Source organism: Pseudomicrostroma glucosiphilum (genome assembly GCF_003144135.1).
Source record: "Pseudomicrostroma glucosiphilum strain MCA 4718 unplaced genomic scaffold BCV69scaffold_15, whole genome shotgun sequence".
NCBI classification, from domain to species: Eukaryota; Fungi; Basidiomycota; class Exobasidiomycetes; order Microstromatales; family Microstromataceae; genus Microstroma; species Microstroma glucosiphilum.
The window spans coordinates 432,818-455,060 of NW_020289927.1; the positions used below are offsets into that span (position 1 = coordinate 432,818).

Consider the following 22,243-nt stretch of genomic DNA (forward strand, 5'->3'; position numbering starts at 1 on the left):
CAATCTTTCTTATCTCAGGAAGCCTCGTAGCTCACGTCAATTAGCCAGCCAGCCAGCTAATCAAGGCTCATCAAGGTGAGTCAGCAATCAGCAGTCAACTAGGCTCGCCTCTTCTCGTTTCCGCGATCCGCGATCCGCCAAGTTTCGATTTGAAGACGATGCGATGCGATGAGGTGCGTGCGAGAATGACAGCACGTTCCTCGGGAGGTAGAGACAGGAGAAAGGGAACAAGGATGAGGGGAGCTGAGCGGGGATAGGTAAAGTCAGACAAGGGTGAGAACGCTGTCGTCGTTCCTACCCTGAGCTTTGCTCTGCTCTGCTCCGCCCGCCTGGTCCTTGTCCTTGTCTTTCACACGGGATGAGCTGAGGCCCGGAAGGCGATGCCAGTGCGGATAGATGTCACACGACGAGCCTTAGCGCTGCTACGTGGGAGGCTACCCGTCGTACAGGCTCCACAGGGGCCGTCGGAGCGGAGGAGGTCATGGCGCTACTTATCGGCCTAGGGGTGGAACGACGTGCACCGGAAAGGGCGATGGGCAATGAAGGGGGAGATGTGATGGAACAAAGCATGCAGCAGGGTTAGCCAGCCAGCGAGAGTGAGCTAAGCGGGTGTGGGGCACCTTCCGGTAATGGCGCGAGCCAGGCGCAGCGCGGCACAGCATACCTTTGCCCCGTGATTGTTCTGTCTGCACACAGACTGAGCAATGCGAGACCTTGGTACGCAGTTCAGTGCAGCACAAGGAAGGAAAAACTTCTTTCCACCTACTTCTTCTTTTCGGGTTGACCATCCGTGAGATGGTCATCCGATCCGCGGATGGGGTGGGCGGCGTTCTAGGATGCCGAGGGAAGCTTCAGCTCCATCGTGGGGTATGCATGAGGGAGACGGACCATGGCACGGCTTCTATCGCGGATGTTTGGTCTTTCTTGCGTCCATCTTCCGTTCCTACACGGGCCTTGGCAAGAGGACTAAAGGGCGTAAGCACCCAACTGGCCTCGACTAGTTGCGGGGCTACGACTCAACGAAACCCCAAACAGGGCTCGAGAAGCGCGGGGGTGGGACTTGCCGAGGCAAGTGATCGGTCTAGCCCTCGACATTCTTGCATTCCAAGAGATTTCGGCAGATCTACCTCGCTGCGGGTATGCGGAGAGTGTGTACCCGTAGCGGGATTATTTCACTACTGGCGCTGCGTCATATGGGTGGGGGGGGGATTTAGATTTCTGCCTCGCTCAATGGAGCTTCCGAAGCGAGATTCGGCCGCGGGCTGGCTGGCTGGCTGGCTGGGCCTCTTGGGCTTAGGTAGCTAGCTCCGGCGGGGGGCCGACGCCCAGAGGCGAGATGTCGCGGGTGATTTTTTCTTCTTCTCGTCGTTGTTCTTGGCCTGGCCTTGTCCCAGTGCGGCCCCGCGTGGTACACTTGGTGGGGGGATCCGGCTCCTGCGCGCCTCGCCTCCATGCGCCACCCGGGGCCACACAAGGCGGGGCGGCGGGGCTGCCAGGAACGCAGAGCGGCTAAGCGCACGCAGGTCGCCGGGGGAAAAAACGGGGGGAAAGGGGGAAGAGGAGGAGGAGGAGGAGGAGCAGAGGCAGCACAGGCGCACGCACACGCACACAGGCTCACCACCCCCCGCCGGCCCGCTTGCGCCTGCCACTGCCACTGCCTCCCCCCTCGCTCCCCCCCCCCCCTCGCCTTCTCCAGTTTTCACATTCCCATCCGTCGACCATCTCACACTTGGCCGCACCTCGCTTCCCTCTTTCACCATTCATCCAGGGCAATCCCACCCATCGTGGTACACCCCTCATACTCGTACTCACACCCAAAACCCCTATCTCTACACCTCACCACCCGTCACCCTCCCTCCAGCTCAGCACGCTGCTCTTCCCACGGCGTCTACCAGTCCCCGCAACACGTAATCACCCTCGCATACACTCTCACTCGGCACTTCTTTTATCGCCGCCAAAGATCCAAAGACGGAATTTCACCGCATCCTCTTTGCCCTTTCTCCCTCCCTCCCACCTCTCTTACCTTTGCTAGCAAAGCACAAAGCACAAAGCACAGCAACGCTCATCCTTGCCCCTGATATCACACACACACACACGCGTTGCCATCGTCTTTATCTTCAAGGCGACTTCGCACGCAATTCAAACAAAGTGCACAGGCAACCCCACTCGTGCCTAGTCACTATCTCCCCTCGCATCCGCTCAGGGGTTGGCTACACATCGAGTTCACCACTTGCATCTACAGCAGCGATCCGAGGTAGTCCTCATCATACAAGTGACTCGCCTTGAGCCTCACAATGGCTGCACACATCGCTAGCGGGATACACGAGGGTGCCCACGGAGCAGCCTCTGGCAGTGCATCCGATGCACCCCAGGCAGCTTCTTACATCGTGGACAAGTCCCAAATCCCTCGGCCGTACAAGTGTCCCCTGTGTCCCAGGGCATTCTACCGACGTGAGTAGCCACGATTGGTTTAGCATAGATGCATATACGCAAAGGTGGCACAGAAAGCTGACACTCACTGCTCTGCCTCATCTCTCATCTCTCACCTCTCCAGTCGAACATCAAACTCGCCACATCCGCACACATACGGGAGAAAAGCCGCATGCCTGCACGTTTCCAGGCTGCGAGAAGCGCTTCTCCAGGTCAGATGAGCTGACTAGGCATCTCAGGATACACCAGAATGCCGGACCCACACCTGGCGCATCCACTTCATCGAGCGGCGGTGGAATGAAGAGAGAGGACGGAAGTGGTTCAGGCAAAGGTGGCAGATCGCATCAGCATGGCCAGCAACATCAATACGGCGACTCGCGGCAAGGAGCCAGAAAGGTGGATTGGCACATGGCTGAGGAAGATGGCAGTGACGATGAAGGAGACTGGCACGACAGCCATCTGGCTCATCAACAACATCAATATGGACAGCATCCGTCAGCCCACGCTCCTCCTCCTCACCACTACGCAAGTCATCGCTCTCATCCTTCTCACCTCCCTCACCATCACCCTGAGCGATCTGGAGAGATGTCAGCCCTGGCTACACTAGCTTCAGACGAGCTTCACGAGATTGAGCGAGTGGAGCGAGAGAGGGATGGCGCTCCACACCATCACTCTGGCTATCACTCGCATCAGCACTCCTACGCTCATGCACCGCCGCCGCCTCCCCCTGGCCATGCATACGCACCACCTCACGCCTACCAGCACTATCCAGAGGCGCCAGGAGCTCACCCTTATGCTGCTGCTCCCTCGGCCGCACACGGCGGCGCTCCTCCGGCATCCTACTATGGTTCTGCTCCTCGCAGCGTCAAGCCTTCCGCCAGTGGTGTTTCCACTCCGGAACGCCCGCCTGGATGCACGCACGACGACTGCCATCGCGACTACAACCAAAAGGTTGCTGCAGCTCTTGAGCCTTTGCACCACCACGCTGAAGGCCGCATGCCCCCACCTCCTTCTGCATCGCACACAGCGTCTGCTCCTCACTCTTACGCACCCTCTTCGTCGTATGGAGCGTATGATCATGCTTCGCGGTACCCTGCACAGCCTTACGGTGGTCCTCACTTCAGCCGTCACCTTGCTTCGAATCCTTCTAGCATGCCGAGCAGTCGAGAGCATTCTCCCCGATACTCGCCCCATGACTCCAACATGAGCGAAGAGTACGGGTCAGAGGGAGAGCACGTGGATGAGCACGGCAGGCATCGCTCTGGATACAAGACCGGCCACCCCGCGCCTCTCATGCTTCCACAGCCCCGGCTCGCTGCTCCTGGACCTCCTCTTGCAGGACCTGTAGGCTACCCTTCTGCACCTGTGCCCGAATGGACCCCATCGAGCTCGCCTGTGCTGGGACCGCTGAAGAGCATGAGCCTGTTCTCGCACACTGTGCCCAACACTCCGTATGGATCGAGGCCGGGATCGCCTGTCAGGGGTCATCGTCTTTCGCCGCCCGATGCACGAAGTGGCTTCACTGTTGGTTCGCCACCTCACGCCGCTCTGCACGTCGCTGGTCAAGGCCACCATGCTCCACACCGCCATCGAAGCCATCCTTACGGTGCTCCCGTCGGAACTGGGCTTGGCGAGTCACGATCGCATCACCACTTGAGCTCTTTGGGTGCGCCGACTACGAGTGCTGCAAGGGCAACGATTAGACGTGGTCCTTCGTCCTCTGGTGGCGAGCGCAGCAATGGCGACCCCGACAGCAACGAGTCGACTCCTGCTGTCAGCTCTGCCACCTCTCCCATGCTGTCCAATGGTCGACCGCCGTTGTCGAGGAGCAACTCGAATTCATTCGGCGGAGGAACAAAGTCCACGAGCAGCCTCAGTCTCAGTGCCTATCACCTCACAGGCCCCACTTCGGACCAGGCAAGGCGACTTGTCAAGGAGCATGGCCCGTCGAGCGGCAGCAGGACCGCGTCTGACTCTTTCGCAGGCACGCGATCTGCCAATGCCTCGAGGACGCACTTGCCTTCCTTGGCTGCCGATGGATCGTCCAGGACTCTGCCTTCGCTCTTTCCCGACAGTGGAAGGCCAAGTGGCGGCAGCAGCCACCACGCGCAACCTCATCTGCACTCGGTAGCCAACGGCCACCACCAGCCTCTGCACTCCCACAGCTTCCATCCTTATGGACATAACAGTCACGGAGCGGGCAACAGCTCCAAGAGGTCAAAGTCGCGAAGTGCACCTGCCAGCCGAGCCACCAGCCCTCATACCTCGCCGTCGATGGCATTCAGCGCAGCACACCCTGTCCCTGTGAGCCACACCAGGCAGAGCTCCCACGGTCAAGGCGGTCAGCTGGCTGCTTCACCTCGCGATCAGGCGCCTTCCGCAGGCTCTAGTCCTCAGCACAGCTCTGGCTACCCTTCTCTAGGTCAAGGTCTGCTCAATGGACGTCGCACCTCGCAGCACTCTAGCCCCTCGAGCTCCTTCACTGGTGGTCCTTCGTCGATGATGATGATGCATCCCCAGTCTAGGCAGTCGTCTCCCGCGACCAGTGCTTCCGGACAGGGCAGTGGTGGACGAGGAAGCGTAGGCAGTATCAATCTGCCATCGATGGCAGGCAGCAGAGTTCACTCCAGTGGCGGAGGTTACAGCGGAAGCGCCAATAGTGGAAACGGTGGCAGTGGTGCCGGAGCAGGAGGAGCCAGCAGCGGTAGCGGTGCGCAATCTGGCAGCAGCGGCAGCAAGAAGAGCCTCTTTGCCCTCACGCCCATTCACGCCTCAGCGCCCCACTCCCCTTCACACCCGGCCCACTCAGAGGCAAAGATGACCCCTGCGGCATCCCCTGCCCTCGCTCACGCAACGAGCGGGATGACGCTCCCGCCCATCTCTAGCCTCAATGGAGGCGGAAGCGCTCGACAGGGAGAGGATGTGGAGATGTAACTGGCCACGCAGCGGATGGCAAAGGCAGGATCGTTGGACCACTTTTTTTTCTCTTCGAAGGTAGTAGTAGATGCGGACACTAGACAGAGGCAGGGCTCTCTCCGAGTCTCGGTCTCTCTTCCCTTTGAGTTCCCCCTCCTTTGTAATGTATGCAAAATCTCCCCCATCCCATCCCACCCCTTTTTTTTTGGTTCCTCATCTCCCTCCCCCCTCTCATTTTCCTTTTGGTTAGCTTCCCGCTCGCTCGCTCGCTTGTCTTCATGTACCCACCAGCCTCAGCCCCAAGCCCCAAGCCCTACGTCCCAGAGTTGGAACATGCGTTTATAGACCAAGCACCAATCATAGAGTTTCCTTCTTCTTTCCACTTCCAGTTTCGTCTCCGTCGGTGGGTTGATTAGGTGAAAGCCCTCTCGCTTCGATACGGTACTCTACGGTACGGTCCTGGCCTGGCCTCGAAATCGACCTCGACCTCGACCTTGACCTCGACCCTCGCTAAGGAGTGGGTGGACCTCGCTACTGACTTTCGGCGAATTTTCTTCAATCAATTGGCGGCGATTGTGGGCTCGTGGGCTCGTGGGCTCGTGGCTCGTGGCTGTTGGCTGAGGAGAAATGGGTCTCCACACCAGATGCAAGGCATTTGTGCATGCACTGCGTGTGAGCCGATCGGGTCGGGCGGGGAGAATGCAAATGCCGATCCGATGCCGGGGCCGGTGGGCTGGTGAGGTGGAGGCGGAGGCGGAGGTGCGGGAGGGTGATACCTGTACAGAGAGGGTCTGGAGTACCTTCTTCTTCTTCTTCTTCTTCTTGACGAGTTGTAGTAACAGTTCCAACATTGATTCTCTATCAAGAGCTGACTTGACAATCTTGAACGTCACACACGTACACAATGGCCCACCCGCGTCCCACCTCGCTCGCCCTCCTCATCGGCGCCGGTCCCACCTCGGGAGCAGGGATTGCCCGTCAGCTCGCCACACCCGTCTCTCAAGGTGGTGGAGGAATGGCCGTCGCTCTCCTAGCTCGTAATGCTGAGCGTTTGTCCACTCTTGCATCGAACTTGAAGGCTTCTGTGCCGGGAGCGGTCGTGGGCGCCTTCCCGACGGATACCTCGCCGGTGAATCTGAAGAAGGCGTTCGAGGCGATCAAGAAGCACAAGGACTTTGACGGATGTAGATTGCGTTTGGGCGTCTTCCACATTAAGCATTCAAGCAGAGAACCATTCCTCGAAACTACACCCGAGTCGTACGATGCGGCTTTCTCCGAGTACAACACCGGCGCGTTCGTCTTTGCGCAGGAGAGTCTCAAGAGGATGTACGAGGAGGCGGGCGGGATGAAGCCCCTGGACGAGACTGGGGGTGAGAAACTGGGCACGATCATCTTCACTGGGACACTCGGAGCCTTACGTACGAGTGCAATGTACTCGGCGTACGGCGGAACGAGGAGTGCTGCCCGTTCACTGGCACAAGCAGTCGCCAAGGAGCACTCCCAGTACGGCGTACACGTCGTTCACGCTATCGCCAATGGGTCCATCATCGACACGGACAACGAAGAGCACGAGAGTGCTAAAGAGGCTACAGAAAAGGGAAGGAAGATGAGCGCAAAGGCTGTTGCGGATACGTACCTTTGGTTGGCTAGGCAGGAGAGCACACTTTGGACGCACGAGCTCGATTTGCGGCCCGCACAGGAGAAGTTCTAAAAGGCGTGTATCAGTTCAAGAAGAGGCTCTCGCGCCATTCAGAGTGCAATGAGATCACAGCTGGCTTTGTCTGCAAAGAAGTTCTCATCTGTCTGCGATGCTCATCTTTCCCTCTTACCCATCTTTGGCCTCATCATCGGACCGCCTGAGGTGAGCGAACTTGCCGCAGTCCACTGACACCACGCCGGGCAATTTATCGCTCGGGCAGGCGTCTGGAGAGTGCCCTGCGAGCTCCTTCTGGCGACTTCTGCAGAGTAGAGGTTACTGCTGTCACACTTGCCCTTGACAGGGGTACTGCCTCATTCACCAGATTCGATTGCTATCACTCCGCGCTCTCAGGAACGGAGCCTTCCCGTACCTGGCCGCTTGAGTGGTCACAATCACATCGGAGCACACCGGAGCGGGTCACCTCGGCTCGCCAGCGCGCGACGCCCCTCGCTGCCCTGATATGCCCCTCCCTTTTTCTGCTGAGTCGCTGAGTAGCTCTTTCCTTCTTACCATCACCATCGAGGTGGTCCAACAGGAGCGATGCTTCCCTCCATCGCTCTCTGCTGCTCTTCGCAGCAAAGGTCCTAATACTTCTCTCTACAGGCTCTCTGTCGAAGGAGTGAAGCTTTGGCCACACGATAGATACGGGATTCAAGGCTCGATGGACAAGAAGCTTCGAAAGTCACACAAAGGAGGTGCGTATACGAGGAGGAGGAGGAGGTGTCGTGCTAAACAAACATTCTGACACATCGTCATCCCCCACACTTCTGTGTCCCTCGCCTCCAACAGCGAAAGGGCCATAAATCACATTCGACGCAAGCCTCTGTGGATCTCATCGACTTGGTGAATGGCTAAGCCAGCGCAATCCGCCCTTAGTGGGTGGGCGCGGCACTGCGTCTCTGACCTGCTTCTTCTGTGCTGCCATTTGCAGGAGAATCAGACCTACTGCTTCTCAAGTCCGAGGGAAGACTTATCTTGACACTGATCTGATGCGCATCAAGACGACAACAGGAAGCAGGCAAACCTTTGCCTGTCTCCTTCTCCCAAGTTCCATACGGACAGCCTCGATTGCGTGCCGGTTGGCCAAGATCCTGCGCAACACTGGAGGCTACAGCACATCGATACCAGCTAATACTTCTTCCGCGACAACGTACAACACGGCGAAGACATCTTCGAACCCCTACGAGGCTTAGTCAAGCTGAACAACCAGAATTGGCACACCTGGTTGCTCGACTTCAAGTCCAACTTCCAGATGGTGAGTACTCGAAATACTGGACGGTTGTGTTTGACAACATCAATCGCTTTACTGACTACAACACTACCGTCTGTGATCGTCGTCAGACGCCTGGGCGTACATTCAGCTGCAGGCGGCTGACAACAGTGCCCAGCGTGATCAAATGACCCTGGACCTGGCAGAAGCGATTGCCTTCTGCCGAGGTCTTGATGACGTAGCACAATGCCCAATCGTGGAAGAGCTGTGGGGTGAAGCTACACCCTTGGACCTGGCAACTGTCGCTGTCAGGTACATGTCAGACGCTTCCATTGAGTACGTGCAGGGCCTCGTCGGAGTTACGCATGTCGAGGGTGTGTGGTCACACAAGCCAGCAGGCGTATACGAGCTGCTGATCGACTGTGATGACACGCGAGGGGCAAGGTACATCGGCAAGTCGGACCATGGCGTCCGCAAGCGGATGATAAGTCACATGTCGGCTTGCAGACGTGGCAAGAAGAGTACTTTGTACAACGTGATGCGCGCATTCGAAGAGCGACCCTGCCATCAAGTCTTGCTCGTCGGTCTACCGATCTCAAATTGCGCGCTCAAAGACAGCCATATCGAGATACTCAGGCTCACACACAAGCCCGACGTTTACGAGCAATCAGTGTCGATCCCGCCCTAGTGTAAAGTACGAGGCGACGGGCACATTGAAAGCCTTGAAACATCATGTCATTAAACGTTAGAATTCTATCGTGTCTAGCTAGCCCATTGCCGCGCACTGTCTGCCATTTCCGTCCATTGTAAGCCACTAACAATTCTCTATCTACCCTGCCTTTCCTTCTACTTCTTCTGCTCCCTGCCCCTCTCTGCCTCGTCCACTGCCGCTTTCAGTCCAGCGAAATCTCCACTCTTCTCACACATGCTGTAGAAAGCGCCCTTGGTGTCCTCCAACAGCCGCTTGGGGCTGTCGAACTCTTCCACTCGTCCATCAGAGAGCACGAGCACCTTGTCCGCGTAAGCCACCGTGTGCAGCCGATGAGCAATGGTAATAACCGTAGCCGATGCGAACCCGTTGCGGATGGTCGACTGGATGAGGTTGTCCGTCGCAAAGTCCACCGCGGAAGAAGCTTCATCCATGAGAATCACCTGGGAGCGACGGAGCAGTGCGCGAGCCATAGCCAGGAGCTGTCGCTGCCCTTGGGAGAAGTTGCCTCCTTGCTCCGAGACGCGCGTGTCGAGGGTGACGTACGTCTGGCTCTCGTTGAGCGCTGATGGGCGCTCCTGCTCCTCGTCATTGTCGCTGTTCTCGACGGAAGCGTCTGCATTGATGGCAGAAAAGGGGCGTAGAAGCTTACGGCTGCTACCTTGGACGCCGCCCTTGATGGACGTCGCTCGACTGGCGGACCGACTTGGCTGGGCGGAAGGCACAGGAGTGGTGCGAATATTAACAGCTTCAAGCGCAGCGACGCACTCTTCATCGGTATGCTCATCGAAAGGATCGAGGTTGTTCCTGATTGTACCACTGAACAAGACGGAATTTTGCGGGATGATGGTGATCTTCGATCGCAAATCGTACAAGCCAATGGAGCTAATGTCCACACCATCAATGTGAATCGAGCCCTTGTCGAAGTCGACGAAGCGGAAGAACGCAAGCGCGGTGGTGGACTTACCGCTTCCCGTCCTGCCGACGATGCCCACCTTCTCCCCTGGCTGAATGGTAAAGTCGATGCCGTGCAAGACTGGAGGAAGATCGGGCGCGTAGCGCAGAACTAGATCCTTGACTTCGACACGACCCTTGTTAGGCCAGTCTGCAGGTGGACGGTTGCCTTCGATGATCGCAGGCGGCTCTTGTGGTACATCGTCGAGCGCCTCTCGAATGCGTTCGATCGAATTAGCATCCTGCTCTAGATTAGTGTAGAAGCGACTGAGCCAGTACATGGCTTGGATGACACCTTGCGCCTGCGTGAGAGCCAGTCCAGCAATACCAGCAGCGATGGACCCTCGGAGCGCAGCACAGGTGGCAAGGAAGACGGCGAGGGCTCCGAGGAGGTCGAGTCGGAAGAGCAACCAGCGGTTGGTCATCCAGAAGTACAGGAAGAACGAGTTTGCCAAGTCGATCCTCTCTGTGCACTCGCGCAGCATACGTTTCTCGCTGCCAAAGGCTCTCACCGTCGAGATGCCTTGCAAGAGCTCAGAAAAGGCGCTGAAAATTGGGGAGCGCGAAACGCTCTCGAGTCGACGGAGATCACGAGCAGCGCGAATGTAGCCCCTCGCGACGTAGTAGTTGGCTGCACCGAGGATCGCAGTCGGGATGATGAACGAAGGCAAGACAACCACAACCGTCACGACGGAGATGATTCCAGCGATGACGAATGAAATAAAGTAGCGGAGCGAGTTGCTGATGTTCGAGTCCAGCACCTCGATATCTCGGCTGAACTTGTTGACAATTCTACCCGTGGGGGTCGTGTCGAGCCACCTTGCCGTAGCGCCCATTGTCGATGTCAGCATTCTGGCGAAGAGAGCGCGAGAGGCACGCAAAGAGCCATAGTACGTCAACAGAGCAGAGGCGATGATCGTCCCAGCTGCCAGGAGCTGGATGCCGAAGAAGATGAAGATGTAAGGCAGAGGAGACTCGTGTGCCGGTGGCAGGAGCGAAGAGCTCATTACGCCTCCGTCGTTGAGATTTGCAGTCACAGCCACCTCGGGATGGACAAGGAGCATTGGTGACGTGAAGGCATTCGCCGCCCAGACATAGTCGTGGGAGAACGGAGGGCTAATGCTGCCATTGAAGAAGGACGAAGTGAAGTCTGCACCAGCCTTGTCTCTCATCGAAGACGAAGCTCCCCAGACGGCAAGCCATCCCTTTTCGGCTAGATCAGTGCCCTTGTAGGCGATGAGCGATAGGATCACCAATGCAGCGATGCCCCAGCCAACTCCATCGAGGTAGAGCTTGTAAACCTCTCTCTTGACTCCACCTTTAGCTCGATGCTCCTCTTGCACCAACTTGCGAGCGGTGCTCTCCTCTCCTCGCAGCTCTTCCGCTGCTTGTTGCTCAGCAGTATTCTCAATCGTCTCGACCTTGTCATCTTCATCTGGCGTTTCTTGATGAATATCCCTCTCGAGATTGCCGGAGGACTGCAGCTCTTCTGGCGTGCCTTGGGCTACTATGCGTCCCTCGGCGAGCTTGACGACCCATTGCGCTGCTTTTTCACCAAGCACGAGCTCACTGTGATGCGTCACCAGGACCACCGTTCGGCCCTTCATCAATGACCCACTGAGACATGCTCGTACCAAGTGACTGGCCGTGTGAGCATCGACAGCGGAGAGCGGGTCGTCCAGCAGCACCGTGGCTGCTCGAGAGTAGACGGCGCGGGCCAGTGCGACTCGAGCCTGCTGACCCCCACTTAGACTGACCCCCTTCTCACCGATCTCTGTCGAGTCGCCGCCTAGGATCTCCAGATCAGGTCGCAAAGCACAGCAGTCCAAGACAGCATTGTATCTAGACAGCTCAAAGGGAGAGCCGAAGAGGATGTTCGATCGGATTGAGGCATGTTGCAGCCAGGGCGATTGCGCGCAATACGCAATCGTCGAGCTGAAGCCGGTGGAAGGGTTGATCTGATTGGACTTGTGGAGGTGACTTGTGCCCTCGAGCAACTTCATCTCACCCAATAGAGCGGTCAAGAGCGCAGATTTGCCGCTGCCAGTCTGGCCAATGACCAAGGACAGTCGACCTGAGGGAGGAAGAAAGGTGATGTCCGACAGCTGAAATGGGGCTGCAGCGTGCGCAACACTCTCGGGGGTGTCAGTACCATCGACGCTGTGGTCTTGATCGTGCCCAAGGAGTGGCGAGCTGGCCGTCGGACCTTCACCGCCTTCATCTACTGGTCGCTTGAACATTCGCGACATGACCTTCTTCAGCGAAGCTGCACCTCGCGCCTTGATGCTTGGCTGAGCTCCTGGAGCAGCTGAGAGGAGGGAGACGGGCGCTTCTGGCCAGCCAAAGGTCGCATTTTCACAGCCAAAGGGTGGGGTGGACCCTGTTGACAGGCCCTCTCCACCGTCGAGGCAGAGAACGTTTTCGGGCACTTCGTCTGCATCGAGGAACTCCGCGATACGGTCCGAGGATACCTTGGCATTCAGCAGCTCATTAATCTGGACCGGCAATGTGTTGAGAGGGGCCTTCAAGAGACCGAAGAGGGCGATGCTTGTGAAAGCTGTGGGGACATCGAGATCCTTCTTAGCGATCAGCACGTAGCATGCAAAGCTGACCGTCGTGACACCGGCGGGGGTCAAGGTCCACAATGCCATGATGATTGCAGAATTGATCTGCCTCTTCTTCAGCCAAGCCAGCTCGACCTCTCTCAAATCAAGGACTCGCCGCCTCATCTCCTCTTCAAAGGCATAATACTTGACGAATTTCAGATTCGAGATGAGCTCGTTAAGGGAACTCAACCGCTTGTCCCTAGCTGCCGAGAGCGACTTGGAGATCCTGATCATGCGACGAGTCAGGGACGACTGGAGCGGCGAAGCAACGATGAGTACGAGATATCCTGCAAAGGCTGAAAGCCCCAACAGCTTGTAGAGGAAGAGAGATGCAATGACGAATTCGATGGGGGCGGAGTAGAGCATATACGCTCCGGCGCACTGTTGTCCGATACGAATAGCGTCTACAGCTGCCAGAGACACAATCCGTCCCACAGAGGCGTCGTTCGTGGCTTCTGAATCCTTGCTCTTCTGCTCGGGCGCAGACGTGGGAGCTTTGCCATTGCTCGGAGTCTTGGAACCGTCTTCCGGGCTCTTATCCTTCTGCTCTCCGAGTACGCCGGTCATATCCCTGGTCCTCAGCGCCTTTTCGTATACGGAGGCGATGAGTTGTCCCCTGATACGGATCGATCCCCTACGGCCATAGAAGAGATGTTGCAGATCAGCCTGCGACTTGAGCACGCCGGCAATGAGAGCCAGGAGAGCAAAGAGGTAGGCGGTGGACTTGGGCGTGGAGTTCGGAGGGGGATGAGGGGAAGAAGATGTCTCAATGGCATCCAGAATGCGCTTCAGGAAAAAGGGAGACGCGTAGGAGAGGAAGCTGGACACGAGGGTCAGGACCGCGTCGAGTACGACGTCGTGCTTGTTGGCCTTGATAATCTGCCATGCCAAGCTGGATGCTTTGAATTCCTTGAATTTGCGCAGGAGGAGGGAGCTGCGACATCCCTTACTCAGCTGCCATACGTCGCCCTTTTCAAGAGTCCGCTGTACTGCTACCGAGATCAGGGGAGTCATCCAGGAGAAGGTCATCCATTCCCAGAGGGTGCACTCGTCTTCGGCTGCAGAGGGCCGACCTAGGGCATCAACACTCTGGTCCTTGTGAGGATCGGCAAGGGGCATGGACACGATGATGGTGAGGGCGATCATCGTTAAGGCGAAGGATGCAAGCTGCGTGAGACCGGAGAGTTGCGTAAAGATGGCTGAGAGCCGCCTGCCTCCAGAGGCCCATGTGAGATGAAGCCCAAGGACGCTGCCCAGTGCTTGGACTGAGTAGAGGACGAAGAGATCGTAGGGTACGGTCACCTTGCGTAGAGTGAGAGGTCTTGCGACTGCATATACTGTGGCCAGTAGCTGGACGACGACGACTGCAGTGAAGCTGAGCTGTCTGAGGTTCTGGCTACCTTGGAGGCCATAGGTCAGAGCAGCTACCCAGCCACAGAATTGGAGCATCGCAATGATTGCCAAGGATGCCCGAGTGGCTAGATGGCCAGGTCGGGAGGACCGCACCCCTTGATCTTGGCCAGGTTTGACCAAGAGGGGCGTAGCTTCTGTAGCTGGACCATTCTGAGCTGCGTGCTGCTGCGAGGCCTGGTCTTCCCTCTGCCGCTGAAGAGGCGTGAGCTGACTCTTGCGCTTGTCTTCTTCCTTGTGTTCCTCCTCTTCAAGCCCGCGAATGTCTTCGTCGGAGATGACGTCTGTGAGTAAGATGGCAACCCACGAGGGGAGGATGTGGGACCATTTGCGATGTGATAGGATGGGTACGATGGCAGTGATGAAGTAGCTGATGAGGAGGACGAGGGGTAGGAGGCTTGCACATACAAGGTAGATGTCCAGCTCGAGCATAGTGGCGATGCAGTGGTGGGGTGGGCTGGTAATCTATAGAAGTGCGGTGCTACGACAGAGGAGGAGGAGGAAGTGCGGGAAGGAGGGAGGGGTGATATGACGAGAGGAGACAGAGCAGGGCGGCCGCAAGAGTATCACGACACGACTACGGCGATGTGACCCTTTGGCCCTGTCCGGTGCGCTGGGACGACTTCTTCTGGAAGGAATGGCGGGTGGATATCGATGCCATCTCATCTCATCTCATCTCATCCCCTCGCCTCCCATTTCCCCCCCTTTTTTACCCGCCTGGTGCTCAGCGATTGTCATCTCAGTCTTTCCGCCGAAATCTCAAAGTCCGACGCGGCAAAAGGCGTGGCACGCGTCGCTTGACAAAATCACTCACCCAAGGCCATACCTGGATTGCACAGGGCGCACCATGGCCGAATAGGGCCGACGTGGGCAGACAGTGGGCAGGAGGGGGGGGAGAGGAAGGATGAGCATGAGTAGACAAGACCAGTGATGGTCATGGTGCGATACCAAGTGTATCAGCGGCGCGATCATCACCATCTACCATCTGCCACCCCTCTCTGTGCTCCTCTGCCTTGGATTGCTCCTCCACCCGCCACGCGAGCGACGCCTGTTGCTGTGCCGCGCTTCGACTCCCGCCTGCTTCTGGCCTCGTGCCCCCCCCTGAATTTACCTTGCTCCTTCTTGGCCCGCTTCCCCTCGGTGCCACCACTTACGGGACCACCTCGTATCCCCTTCCATTACTCATCCCTAGCGTCGCCCGGCCCCCTCCACAGCATGGTTGGCACTCCATCTAAATCGCAGTCATCCTCCCGCTCCGTCAGCGGACAGAGTGGCGCACCCAGCGACGACGGCGGATACTTTGCCTCGGCACCTCAGGCCCCCTCCGTACCCAACATCCCACCCCGCGTCGGCTCACCATCCAATGCATCCGACTCACACGTCCACTCACGCTCTTCCTTCAGCAATGCCCGTGATGACGATGACGACGATGCTGGAGCAGCAGCGCAGAGGAGGGCCTGGAGGAGACAGAGAGAGGAATTGGGACTCGCACGTCACCACTCCGACTCGCGACCCAGCTCCACCGCGCCCATTGCTGACAGTGAAGTGGGCACACCAGCAAATCCAGGCGATCTGGATGGGATCCCCATCTCAGACGAGCAGAAGGCTAGGATCATTGATAGGCAGTGAGTATGAGAAGCTCAGAGTGCGCAGATTCCTAGCCGCATTCCCTCCGCCTGGCAGGCATCGCTCATCGCCTTGCTCACTTCGTTTCCTTCGCCTCCTTCCCTCAGTCTCGCATTGCCAGACGCCTCTGGCATCTCCCTTCCCGGCGTCAACGACGGTCAACGTCGTGGCGTGACATTCATGCACTCACCCGGTGGCGGTAGCAACGTAGAGACTCCCGACACCCATGGCGAAGCGGAAGAGTACTTTGCCCCACATCGCATGCAGGGAGGCGCCGTCACCGAAGACATCTACCGCTGGGCTCATCAAAATCGTAGGAAGACGGCTCGAAGGACTCGCTCGGAAAGCGTCAACTTGCCTCGGGCCAGCGTCATCGATCCCGACCTGGATGTAGAGGGTATCAAGCAGCCCGGAGGATTCAGGCGGTACTTTATGCTGAATCGAGCAGAGCAGAATGGCCAGCCTCCTCCCAGGGCGGTACGAAGCTTCGTCGACTTCTTGTCCCTCTATGGTCACTTTGCCGGGGAAGATCTAGACGACCTCGAACGAGACGATGACGACGAGACGGAGGATGAGGAAGACGTAGAGGAACAGTCCCCAGAGGCGACCACCAGCCGAGGCGCTACAGAAAGATCGGCACTGCTACGTCGACCCAGTGCCAGGAGACGAGGCACCAGCACCCGTGGCGGTGACAAGCCCCGCGGTGAAGCTTCCGTGACAGAGGCAGTGATGATGTTGCTCAAGTCCTTTGTTGGTACTGGTATCCTCTTCCTCGGCAAGGCGTTCCTCAACGGAGGACTGCTCTTCTCCAGTGTAGTCCTCTGCGCCGTGGCAATGATCTCCCTCTTCTCCTTCCTGCTATTGGTCAAGGCCAATCTCAAGGTCCCTGCATCCTTCGGAGACATGGGTGGCATCCTCTACGGCCCCAAGATGCGCATTGCCATCCTCACCTCGATCGTCTTTTCGCAGCTGGGTTTCGTGGCTGCCTACACCGTCTTTGTAGCTCAGAACCTGCAAGCCTTTGTTCTCGGAGTCACACACTGCAAGACGGAGATCCCCACGGTCTGGTTCATTCTGGCCCAGTGTGCCATCTTTGTGCCACTGTCTCTTGTCCGCCGAATCGCCAAGCTTTCTTCGACGGCTCTGATAGCCGATGCCTTCATTCTGTTTGGTATCGTGTATCTGTTCCAGTACGAGATCAAGGAGCTGGCAGAGCATGGCATCGCAGATGTGGTGCAGTTCAATTCGCACAGCTTCCCTCTGTTCATCGGAACAGCCGTCTTCACTTTCGAGGGTGTAGGACTGGTCATCCCTATCACTGAGAGCATGAAGCAGCCCGAGCGCTTCCCCAAGGCTCTCAGCGGTGTCATGGTCATTGTCATGATCCTCTTCACTGTCTCGGGAGCTCTCAGCTACGGGGCCTTTGGTTCCAAGACACAGACGGTAGTGATTACCAACCTGCCACAAGACTCCAAGTTTGTGCAAGCCATGCTCTTCCTCTACTCGATTGCTATCCTGCTCTCCACCCCACTGCAGCTGTTCCCGGCTGTGAGTGTGCTGGAGCGAGGTCTCTTTGGCTCAAAGAAGGGCAAGTACAACTGGAAGATCAAGCTAGAGAAGAATCTCTTCCGCTCTTCCATGGTACTCATCTCCTGCCTCGCCGCCTGGGCTGGGTCGAGCTCATTGGACGTCTTTGTCAGCTTCATCGGAGCCGTCTTCTGCGTTCCGCTCTGCTTCATCTTCCCCCCTCTGCTCTCGCTCAAGGCTATGCCTGACCGGCCATGGACGAGCAAGCTGCTGGACTATGGAATCTTCATCTTTGGATTGGGAGCAATGGGCTTTGCGGGAAGTCAGAGTGTGCGGACCCTCTTCTTTGGTGCTGGGGGAGAGGGTGGGGGAGATATGCCCATTTGCAGCCCGCCTGCTCGATAGGTCGTCCGTAGCCTGGTGGAAGCGAGGGGACTCTTGAGTGAAGGTATGACTGCAAGCAAGGAAGAGACAAGGAGTTGCACGACTGGGGACGTAGCTAATGACAAAGAGCCATGCTGTACTGCTTCCATCCAATCAATTGGGACATCTGATCTTCACCAACTTCGTCTCGGCCTGCATGGTTCTGAGTCCTCCTGTAGCAGTCCAACGACACTGCTGGGAGGAGACTTCCGCTCGAGACGACCCTGATGAGCTGACTGACGCCTATTGCCCCTGACGCACCGGAACGGAATTGTTGGTCGTTCGTTCAGAAGAAAGGTTTTGTCGGCAATGAGGAGCCGCTTTGCTCCCGCGAGGCGAAGAGGGCGCAAGGTGATGGATGTGATCAGTTTAGTGTCACTCGATAAGCGCCACCTTGCCTTGCTCTGCTCTTCGTTCGTACTGTCGCTACCACCACCACTCCATCTTCCAGCAGATCCTCCCCCAATCCCTCCTCCCACAGCTCAAGAGCTACAAATCTGTCTTTCACGCTTTCCACCAATACTGCACGCTGTGCAAGCCGCCTGGCTGCGGACTTGTGTCAGCAAAGACCACATTACTCAGGCTCAGGTCCGGACGTGTCCGGGTCGCCACCCAGACCTGCTCGGCCTACCGGCCCGTCGACTTGGCTTTTGTGTACAATGCGACGTCAGAACAAAGCACGGGAGAGGTCTCGTATGCTCTCGACCCTGCCCGTCCTCCTCGCCACCCTCTTCCTGCTCTTCGCAGCACTGTCCACCGCTACGGTAGCCGCTGCAACAACCACATCCAACGGCCTGCTGAACTACTCTCCCGAAGATCTCGCCCGCGTCTGGGCAGAAGAAGAGCAGCAGCTCCTGGAGCGTCGCATGCCCGAGGAAGAGCTCCAGGCGAGAGCTCCACCCGATGCGCTGCTTCTGACGAGACAGTGGAGTAGTGGTGCTGAAGAGGCTATGCAGGCGGGATGTACGACTCCAGCGAAGGGGTGGGCGGTGCGCTTTGAAGTCGGGGCGCCAAGTCAGGAGGTCGAGGCGATCCTCTCCACAAGTGAGTGCTTGCCGTGAGGGTTCGAGCAGGGCAAGAAGGAAGAGATCTGTCTGACACACTATCTCCCGTCTACTTCGCAGCTGTCGCTACCCTCCTCACCCCAGGCTTCAAGACCGACCACGCTCCCTACCGTCCCTGGCACTCCCACAACTCTCATCCTCTGACAGCTGCCGTGGCTGCACTGGGCGCACATCGTGCTGTACAGCTTGGCCTTGATCTAGGTATCGACTTGACTGATAGCAGAAAAGGGTCTGCGAGGGCTAGAAGGAGGGCGGGGGATAAGGAGGACGCGACGGGAGTGGACTTGTATCAGGATAGATTGACATTGGGAGGATTTGAGGCCGACGACGTTCTCATAGCGGTTCCGAGATCGATGGTGAGTGCGGCGATTGCATTCTAGTGACAGATGATCCGGGCTGAACACTCTCACCTTTCTGTTGCGGAATCGGTCCAGAATCCTTGCAACACGGCAGGTGGTCCCAACGGCATCCTCGGGCTAGGTGTCCCCATCCCGCATCACTCAAGACACTCTTCGGCTGGCGCAGACGGCGGCAATGCTCCCCTCTCTGCTCTCTCAGAAGCCAACGATGGCTTCGTCTTCACCCCAGTCCTACACCCCACGCACGGCCATCTAATCCTCGGTCGTCCACCCCGAGGACTCACAAACACCTTTTGGTCACCCTCTGCCTCGCCCGCACACTGGTCACTGAACGGATCTCTCAACAATGTCGCTCATTTCTCCTCCCTGGTCTTTGACCTGAATGAAGAAGAAGGGCTCGTAGGACCTGCAGCGGAAGTGAGGAAGCTCTTCGACTCTTTGGGCTTGCAGGCTACTAGAGACTCCAGTAGCGGGTTGCTCGTGGCCGAGCTGCCAGACTGCCAGCACGGCCCGCGCATTGAGCTATACCTGGGTACCAATGGCGTCGTCCTGGAAGGGTGGCTCAGTGTCTTCCGCCAGAAGAACAGAGGCGGGGGCTGTCACCTCCTCGTCAAGGGAGAAGAGGAGGACCAGCAGCGTCGCCATGGCAAGCCTGCCTGGAGGATTGGGTGGAGGTTCAACACGCGCTTCACGGTGAGCTACAAGTATCCGAAAGGAGCTCAGGACGGAGACGAAATGCCATTGATTGGTATCTCGCTCCCTCCCGGCGTCAAAGGTCGACACCGTAGCATGTAAGGATCTGCCGTTTCCCAGTCACATGAGGGCTCAGAGCGCACACTCGTCTCTCATCAAAGCCGCTTCTTTCCGGTCTATCCCCCTTGTCCCTGAGCTTCCATCGACCCAGACCGTCCGTCCTCGTGGTGCTGATGGTCCTGCAAGACCCTAATCACTACAATTTCACAGTGACCGAAGTGATTGGCGGAACCAGCCAGGATCGTTTGTGTGTGTGTGACTACTGTTGTTTGGCTATCCGTTGGCTCTTCCTTCTTGTGTCGGACTTTGCAGAGGACGCAGCACTCTCTGGTTTTGCCATCTTGGCCTTGCTCTGACGCCCTAGCGTAGAGCTCGTCTTCGGTGCTGCGGGCTTTGCTCCCTCGGCCTCCGCCTCTTCATCTACTTTCCTCCTCTTTGCAGCCACTTTGACGTGTCCATCACCCTCCGCCTTCTTCTCTTTACCCTGACTCCCAGGATTCCATTTCCCCTTCCACTCCCCCCATCCTCCCTTGTCCCCCATCAAGCTAAGCGCTGTCCAAGCCTCCTGGCTGACCGTCTGCACGCTCAGTCTGCCAAGACGGAGGAGGTCCATCTCGCCTATGGAGCGCAGCTGGGTGTCGGAGAGGTAGGAGAGATCTTGCCGTTGGTTGGGAGTAAGGGAGGAGGAAGTGAGGTGTTGCAGCAGGGAGAGAGGAAGGGAGTGCTTGAGTGGATAGGCATGCTTTACTGTTGGCTGCAGATGGAGGAGGACAGAGCGAGATCAGAGGTCAGAAGGGCTCACAGAGCGTTGGGAGCATGTTGACTGTCTCACCATGAACCAGCGTGGCTTCTCTCTCGATGACTTGGCATCATAGTATGGACTTGACTAGAGAGTAGGCAGGAAGAGAGCGTGTCGGGTGAGGCTCATGCCTTGCGCTGCCTCTTCCATTCCCCCGCTCACCTGCTCAAAAGCCGTCGTATCGGGCTGATTCTCCCCGTCCACAGTGACCTTGACTACCCCCACAATCTCGGGCAGCTTTGTATTACTGTGGTACCAAAATGCCTCATCGCCGACTTTCATGCCTTTGAGCGTCTTTCCTGCGCGTGGGTTGCGTACGCCGTCCCAGGTGGTGGACTGATCGGGCGAGGTGAGGAGGCGCGAAAAGGGGAAGGACACGTCCACGCCGTCCTCTAGGCGCGGCAGTGGCTCTGACTTGAGGAGATAGTGAGACATCATGGCAGCGAGAGCTGCTGTATCACCAAAGTAAGAATGAGGGAGAAGCCGTAGTAGTGTTGGTAGCATGCCATCCTTAGATGCCCTGAGTGAGGCAGAGCGGAAAGGGAAGGCGAGGCCGCCTGGCCCGTGCCACGCTCGATCCACCGCTGCTCCACCTCCTTCTTCCTCTTCCTCGTATCTCCCACCACCAGCTTCCACTTTCCGCCGCAGCGATCCCAACCCTTTGCCATTGCTACATTCGCTTCTTATGGCGTCCTACTACAATCGTTTCGGGGCCTTCTATGCGCGCTCCTTTGCTGCCCGGCCATGGGCAACGCTGGCAGTCACAAACGGTACCCTCTCCGTCGTAGCAGACTCCCTTGCCCAGTCCCTCGAGCGGTATCAATCACGTCCCACCCTGGACAATGCTACCTCGACTGGAACAGCAGATACCAGGGAAGCATGGAAATGGGACTGGTCGCGCACAGGAAGGTTCGCCTTCTTCGGTGTGGGCATGGCGCCCCTCTTGGCAGAATGGAACAAGTTCATCGAGTACCGCTTCCCACTTAGGACGGTAGGCGCAGCTCCTGCCGCTGGTGCTGCTGCTGCTGGAGGTAGCGCGGTATCTACGGGAGCACAAGCCGCTGCAAAAGGCAGCATGGCAGCGGGAGTAGCGGCAGGCGCAGCGGGTGGAGCGGCAAAGAGCATGAGTAGCGTAGGCAAAGTTAGCCTCGTGGCGCTGGGCAAGCGGGTAGCCTTTGATCAGATCCTCTTGTGAGTGTCAGACATCAGAGTCACAGTCCTTTGGACGAAGAGCTGACAACGCACTCTCCGCTCGCTGTATTGATCCTCTGCCCAGCGCTCCCTTCGGCCTGGTATGCTTCGTGGGGACAATGGGTCTCCTCGAGTACCGCAATTGGCAGGGCGTCAAGGGCAAATTCGAAGACGTGAGTGGCTTCGCAATCATCGCCCCCAGCGGATGCTAAGCCAGACTTTTTCTCGTTGCCTCTTCTACAGATGTACCTATCGGCACTCTTTGCCAACTGGCAGCTCTGGCCTATGATTCAGTTGGTCAACTTCCGCTTCGTTCCTCTGAGACTCAGGGTACCCTTCACCAGCGCTTGCGGCATTGCTTGGACACTCTGGCTCAGTCTACTCAGTGCAGCAAAGGGGGAAGGTGAAAAAGACGTGACATTGGAACATGAGGATGGCAAGAGGAGGGTGTAGGGGCTGAGGGTATCTGGTTGAGCAGGAGCACATTATAGAAGAAGAAGGCGCATCGAAGAGGCAGACGGACGGACTTGCAGATGTACAGTATGGGCTGGGCTGAATCCCCACCTC

General features: G+C 57.6%; 8 protein-coding genes across 8 annotated transcripts; 6 read left to right on the forward strand and 2 right to left on the reverse strand.

Annotated features, from left to right (window-relative positions):
• Window positions 1–2,294: 2,294 nt before the first annotated feature.
• Window positions 2,295–5,364, forward strand: BCV69DRAFT_301158 (hypothetical protein; the record flags this gene model as incomplete). The annotated part of the gene is made up of 2 exons (XM_025494531.1): window positions 2,295–2,451; window positions 2,555–5,364. The coding sequence occupies 2 exons, from the start codon at window positions 2,295–2,297 to the stop codon at window positions 5,362–5,364; spliced, it is 2,967 nt and encodes a 988-aa protein (XP_025345842.1).
• A 771-nt stretch (window positions 5,365–6,135) lies between these two features.
• Window positions 6,136–7,281, forward strand: BCV69DRAFT_70054 (NAD(P)-binding protein). Its single transcript, XM_025495463.1, has one exon. The coding sequence runs from the start codon at window positions 6,251–6,253 to the stop codon at window positions 7,055–7,057; it is 807 nt and encodes a 268-aa protein (XP_025345843.1). The 5' UTR covers window positions 6,136–6,250; the 3' UTR covers window positions 7,058–7,281.
• Window positions 7,282–7,867: 586 nt separating this feature from the next.
• BCV69DRAFT_70166 (hypothetical protein) lies at window positions 7,868–9,022 on the forward strand. The gene is made up of 3 exons (XM_025495465.1): window positions 7,868–7,888; window positions 7,977–8,300; window positions 8,407–9,022. The coding sequence occupies exons 2-3, from the start codon at window positions 8,298–8,300 to the stop codon at window positions 8,941–8,943; spliced, it is 540 nt and encodes a 179-aa protein (XP_025345844.1). The 5' UTR covers window positions 7,868–7,888; window positions 7,977–8,297; the 3' UTR covers window positions 8,944–9,022.
• A 79-nt stretch (window positions 9,023–9,101) lies between these two features.
• On the reverse strand, window positions 9,102–14,366 carry BCV69DRAFT_291227 (hypothetical protein; the record flags this gene model as incomplete). Its single annotated transcript, XM_025493741.1, has 2 exons — window positions 9,102–13,826; window positions 13,854–14,366. The coding sequence occupies 2 exons, from the start codon at window positions 14,364–14,366 to the stop codon at window positions 9,102–9,104; spliced, it is 5,238 nt and encodes a 1,745-aa protein (XP_025345845.1).
• Window positions 14,367–14,821: 455 nt separating this feature from the next.
• BCV69DRAFT_284982 (hypothetical protein) lies at window positions 14,822–17,649 on the forward strand. The gene is made up of 2 exons (XM_025493236.1): window positions 14,822–15,559; window positions 15,668–17,649. The coding sequence occupies exons 1-2, from the start codon at window positions 14,865–14,867 to the stop codon at window positions 17,490–17,492; spliced, it is 2,520 nt and encodes an 839-aa protein (XP_025345846.1). The 5' UTR covers window positions 14,822–14,864; the 3' UTR covers window positions 17,493–17,649.
• Window positions 17,650–17,859: 210 nt separating this feature from the next.
• Window positions 17,860–20,147, forward strand: BCV69DRAFT_284983 (hypothetical protein). The gene is made up of 3 exons (XM_025493237.1): window positions 17,860–18,554; window positions 18,635–18,930; window positions 19,009–20,147. Exons 1-3 carry the CDS (start codon window positions 18,206–18,208, stop codon window positions 19,726–19,728), a joined length of 1,365 nt encoding a protein of 454 aa, XP_025345847.1. The 5' UTR covers window positions 17,860–18,205; the 3' UTR covers window positions 19,729–20,147.
• BCV69DRAFT_301163 (DUF55-domain-containing protein) lies at window positions 19,946–20,920 on the reverse strand (the record flags this gene model as incomplete). Its single annotated transcript, XM_025494532.1, has 3 exons — window positions 19,946–20,440; window positions 20,519–20,572; window positions 20,648–20,920. 3 exons carry the CDS (start codon window positions 20,918–20,920, stop codon window positions 19,946–19,948), a joined length of 822 nt encoding a protein of 273 aa, XP_025345848.1.
• A 256-nt stretch (window positions 20,921–21,176) lies between these two features.
• Window positions 21,177–22,063, forward strand: BCV69DRAFT_235743 (hypothetical protein; the record flags this gene model as incomplete). The annotated part of the gene is made up of 4 exons (XM_025489908.1): window positions 21,177–21,516; window positions 21,622–21,676; window positions 21,762–21,849; window positions 21,920–22,063. Coding segments are annotated over 4 exons (627 nt in total), but the record flags the coding sequence as incomplete, so codon positions are not given.
• Between the last annotated feature and the right edge of the window lie 180 nt (window positions 22,064–22,243).

Coding starts and splice junctions, on each gene's coding strand:
- BCV69DRAFT_284982 (XM_025493236.1), top strand. CDS start 14,865: ATGGTCATGGTGCGATACCAAGTGTATCAGCGGCGCGATCATCACCAT. Junction 15,560..15,667: donor GCTAGGATCATTGATAGGCA/GTGAGTATGAGA, acceptor TCCTTCCCTCAG/TCTCGCATTGCCAGACGCCT.
- BCV69DRAFT_284983 (XM_025493237.1), top strand. CDS start 18,206: ATGCTCTCGACCCTGCCCGTCCTCCTCGCCACCCTCTTCCTGCTCTTC. Junction 18,555..18,634: donor CGAGGCGATCCTCTCCACAA/GTGAGTGCTTGC, acceptor TCTACTTCGCAG/CTGTCGCTACCCTCCTCACC. Junction 18,931..19,008: donor TAGCGGTTCCGAGATCGATG/GTGAGTGCGGCG, acceptor GAATCGGTCCAG/AATCCTTGCAACACGGCAGG.
- BCV69DRAFT_70054 (XM_025495463.1), top strand. CDS start 6,251: ATGGCCCACCCGCGTCCCACCTCGCTCGCCCTCCTCATCGGCGCCGGT.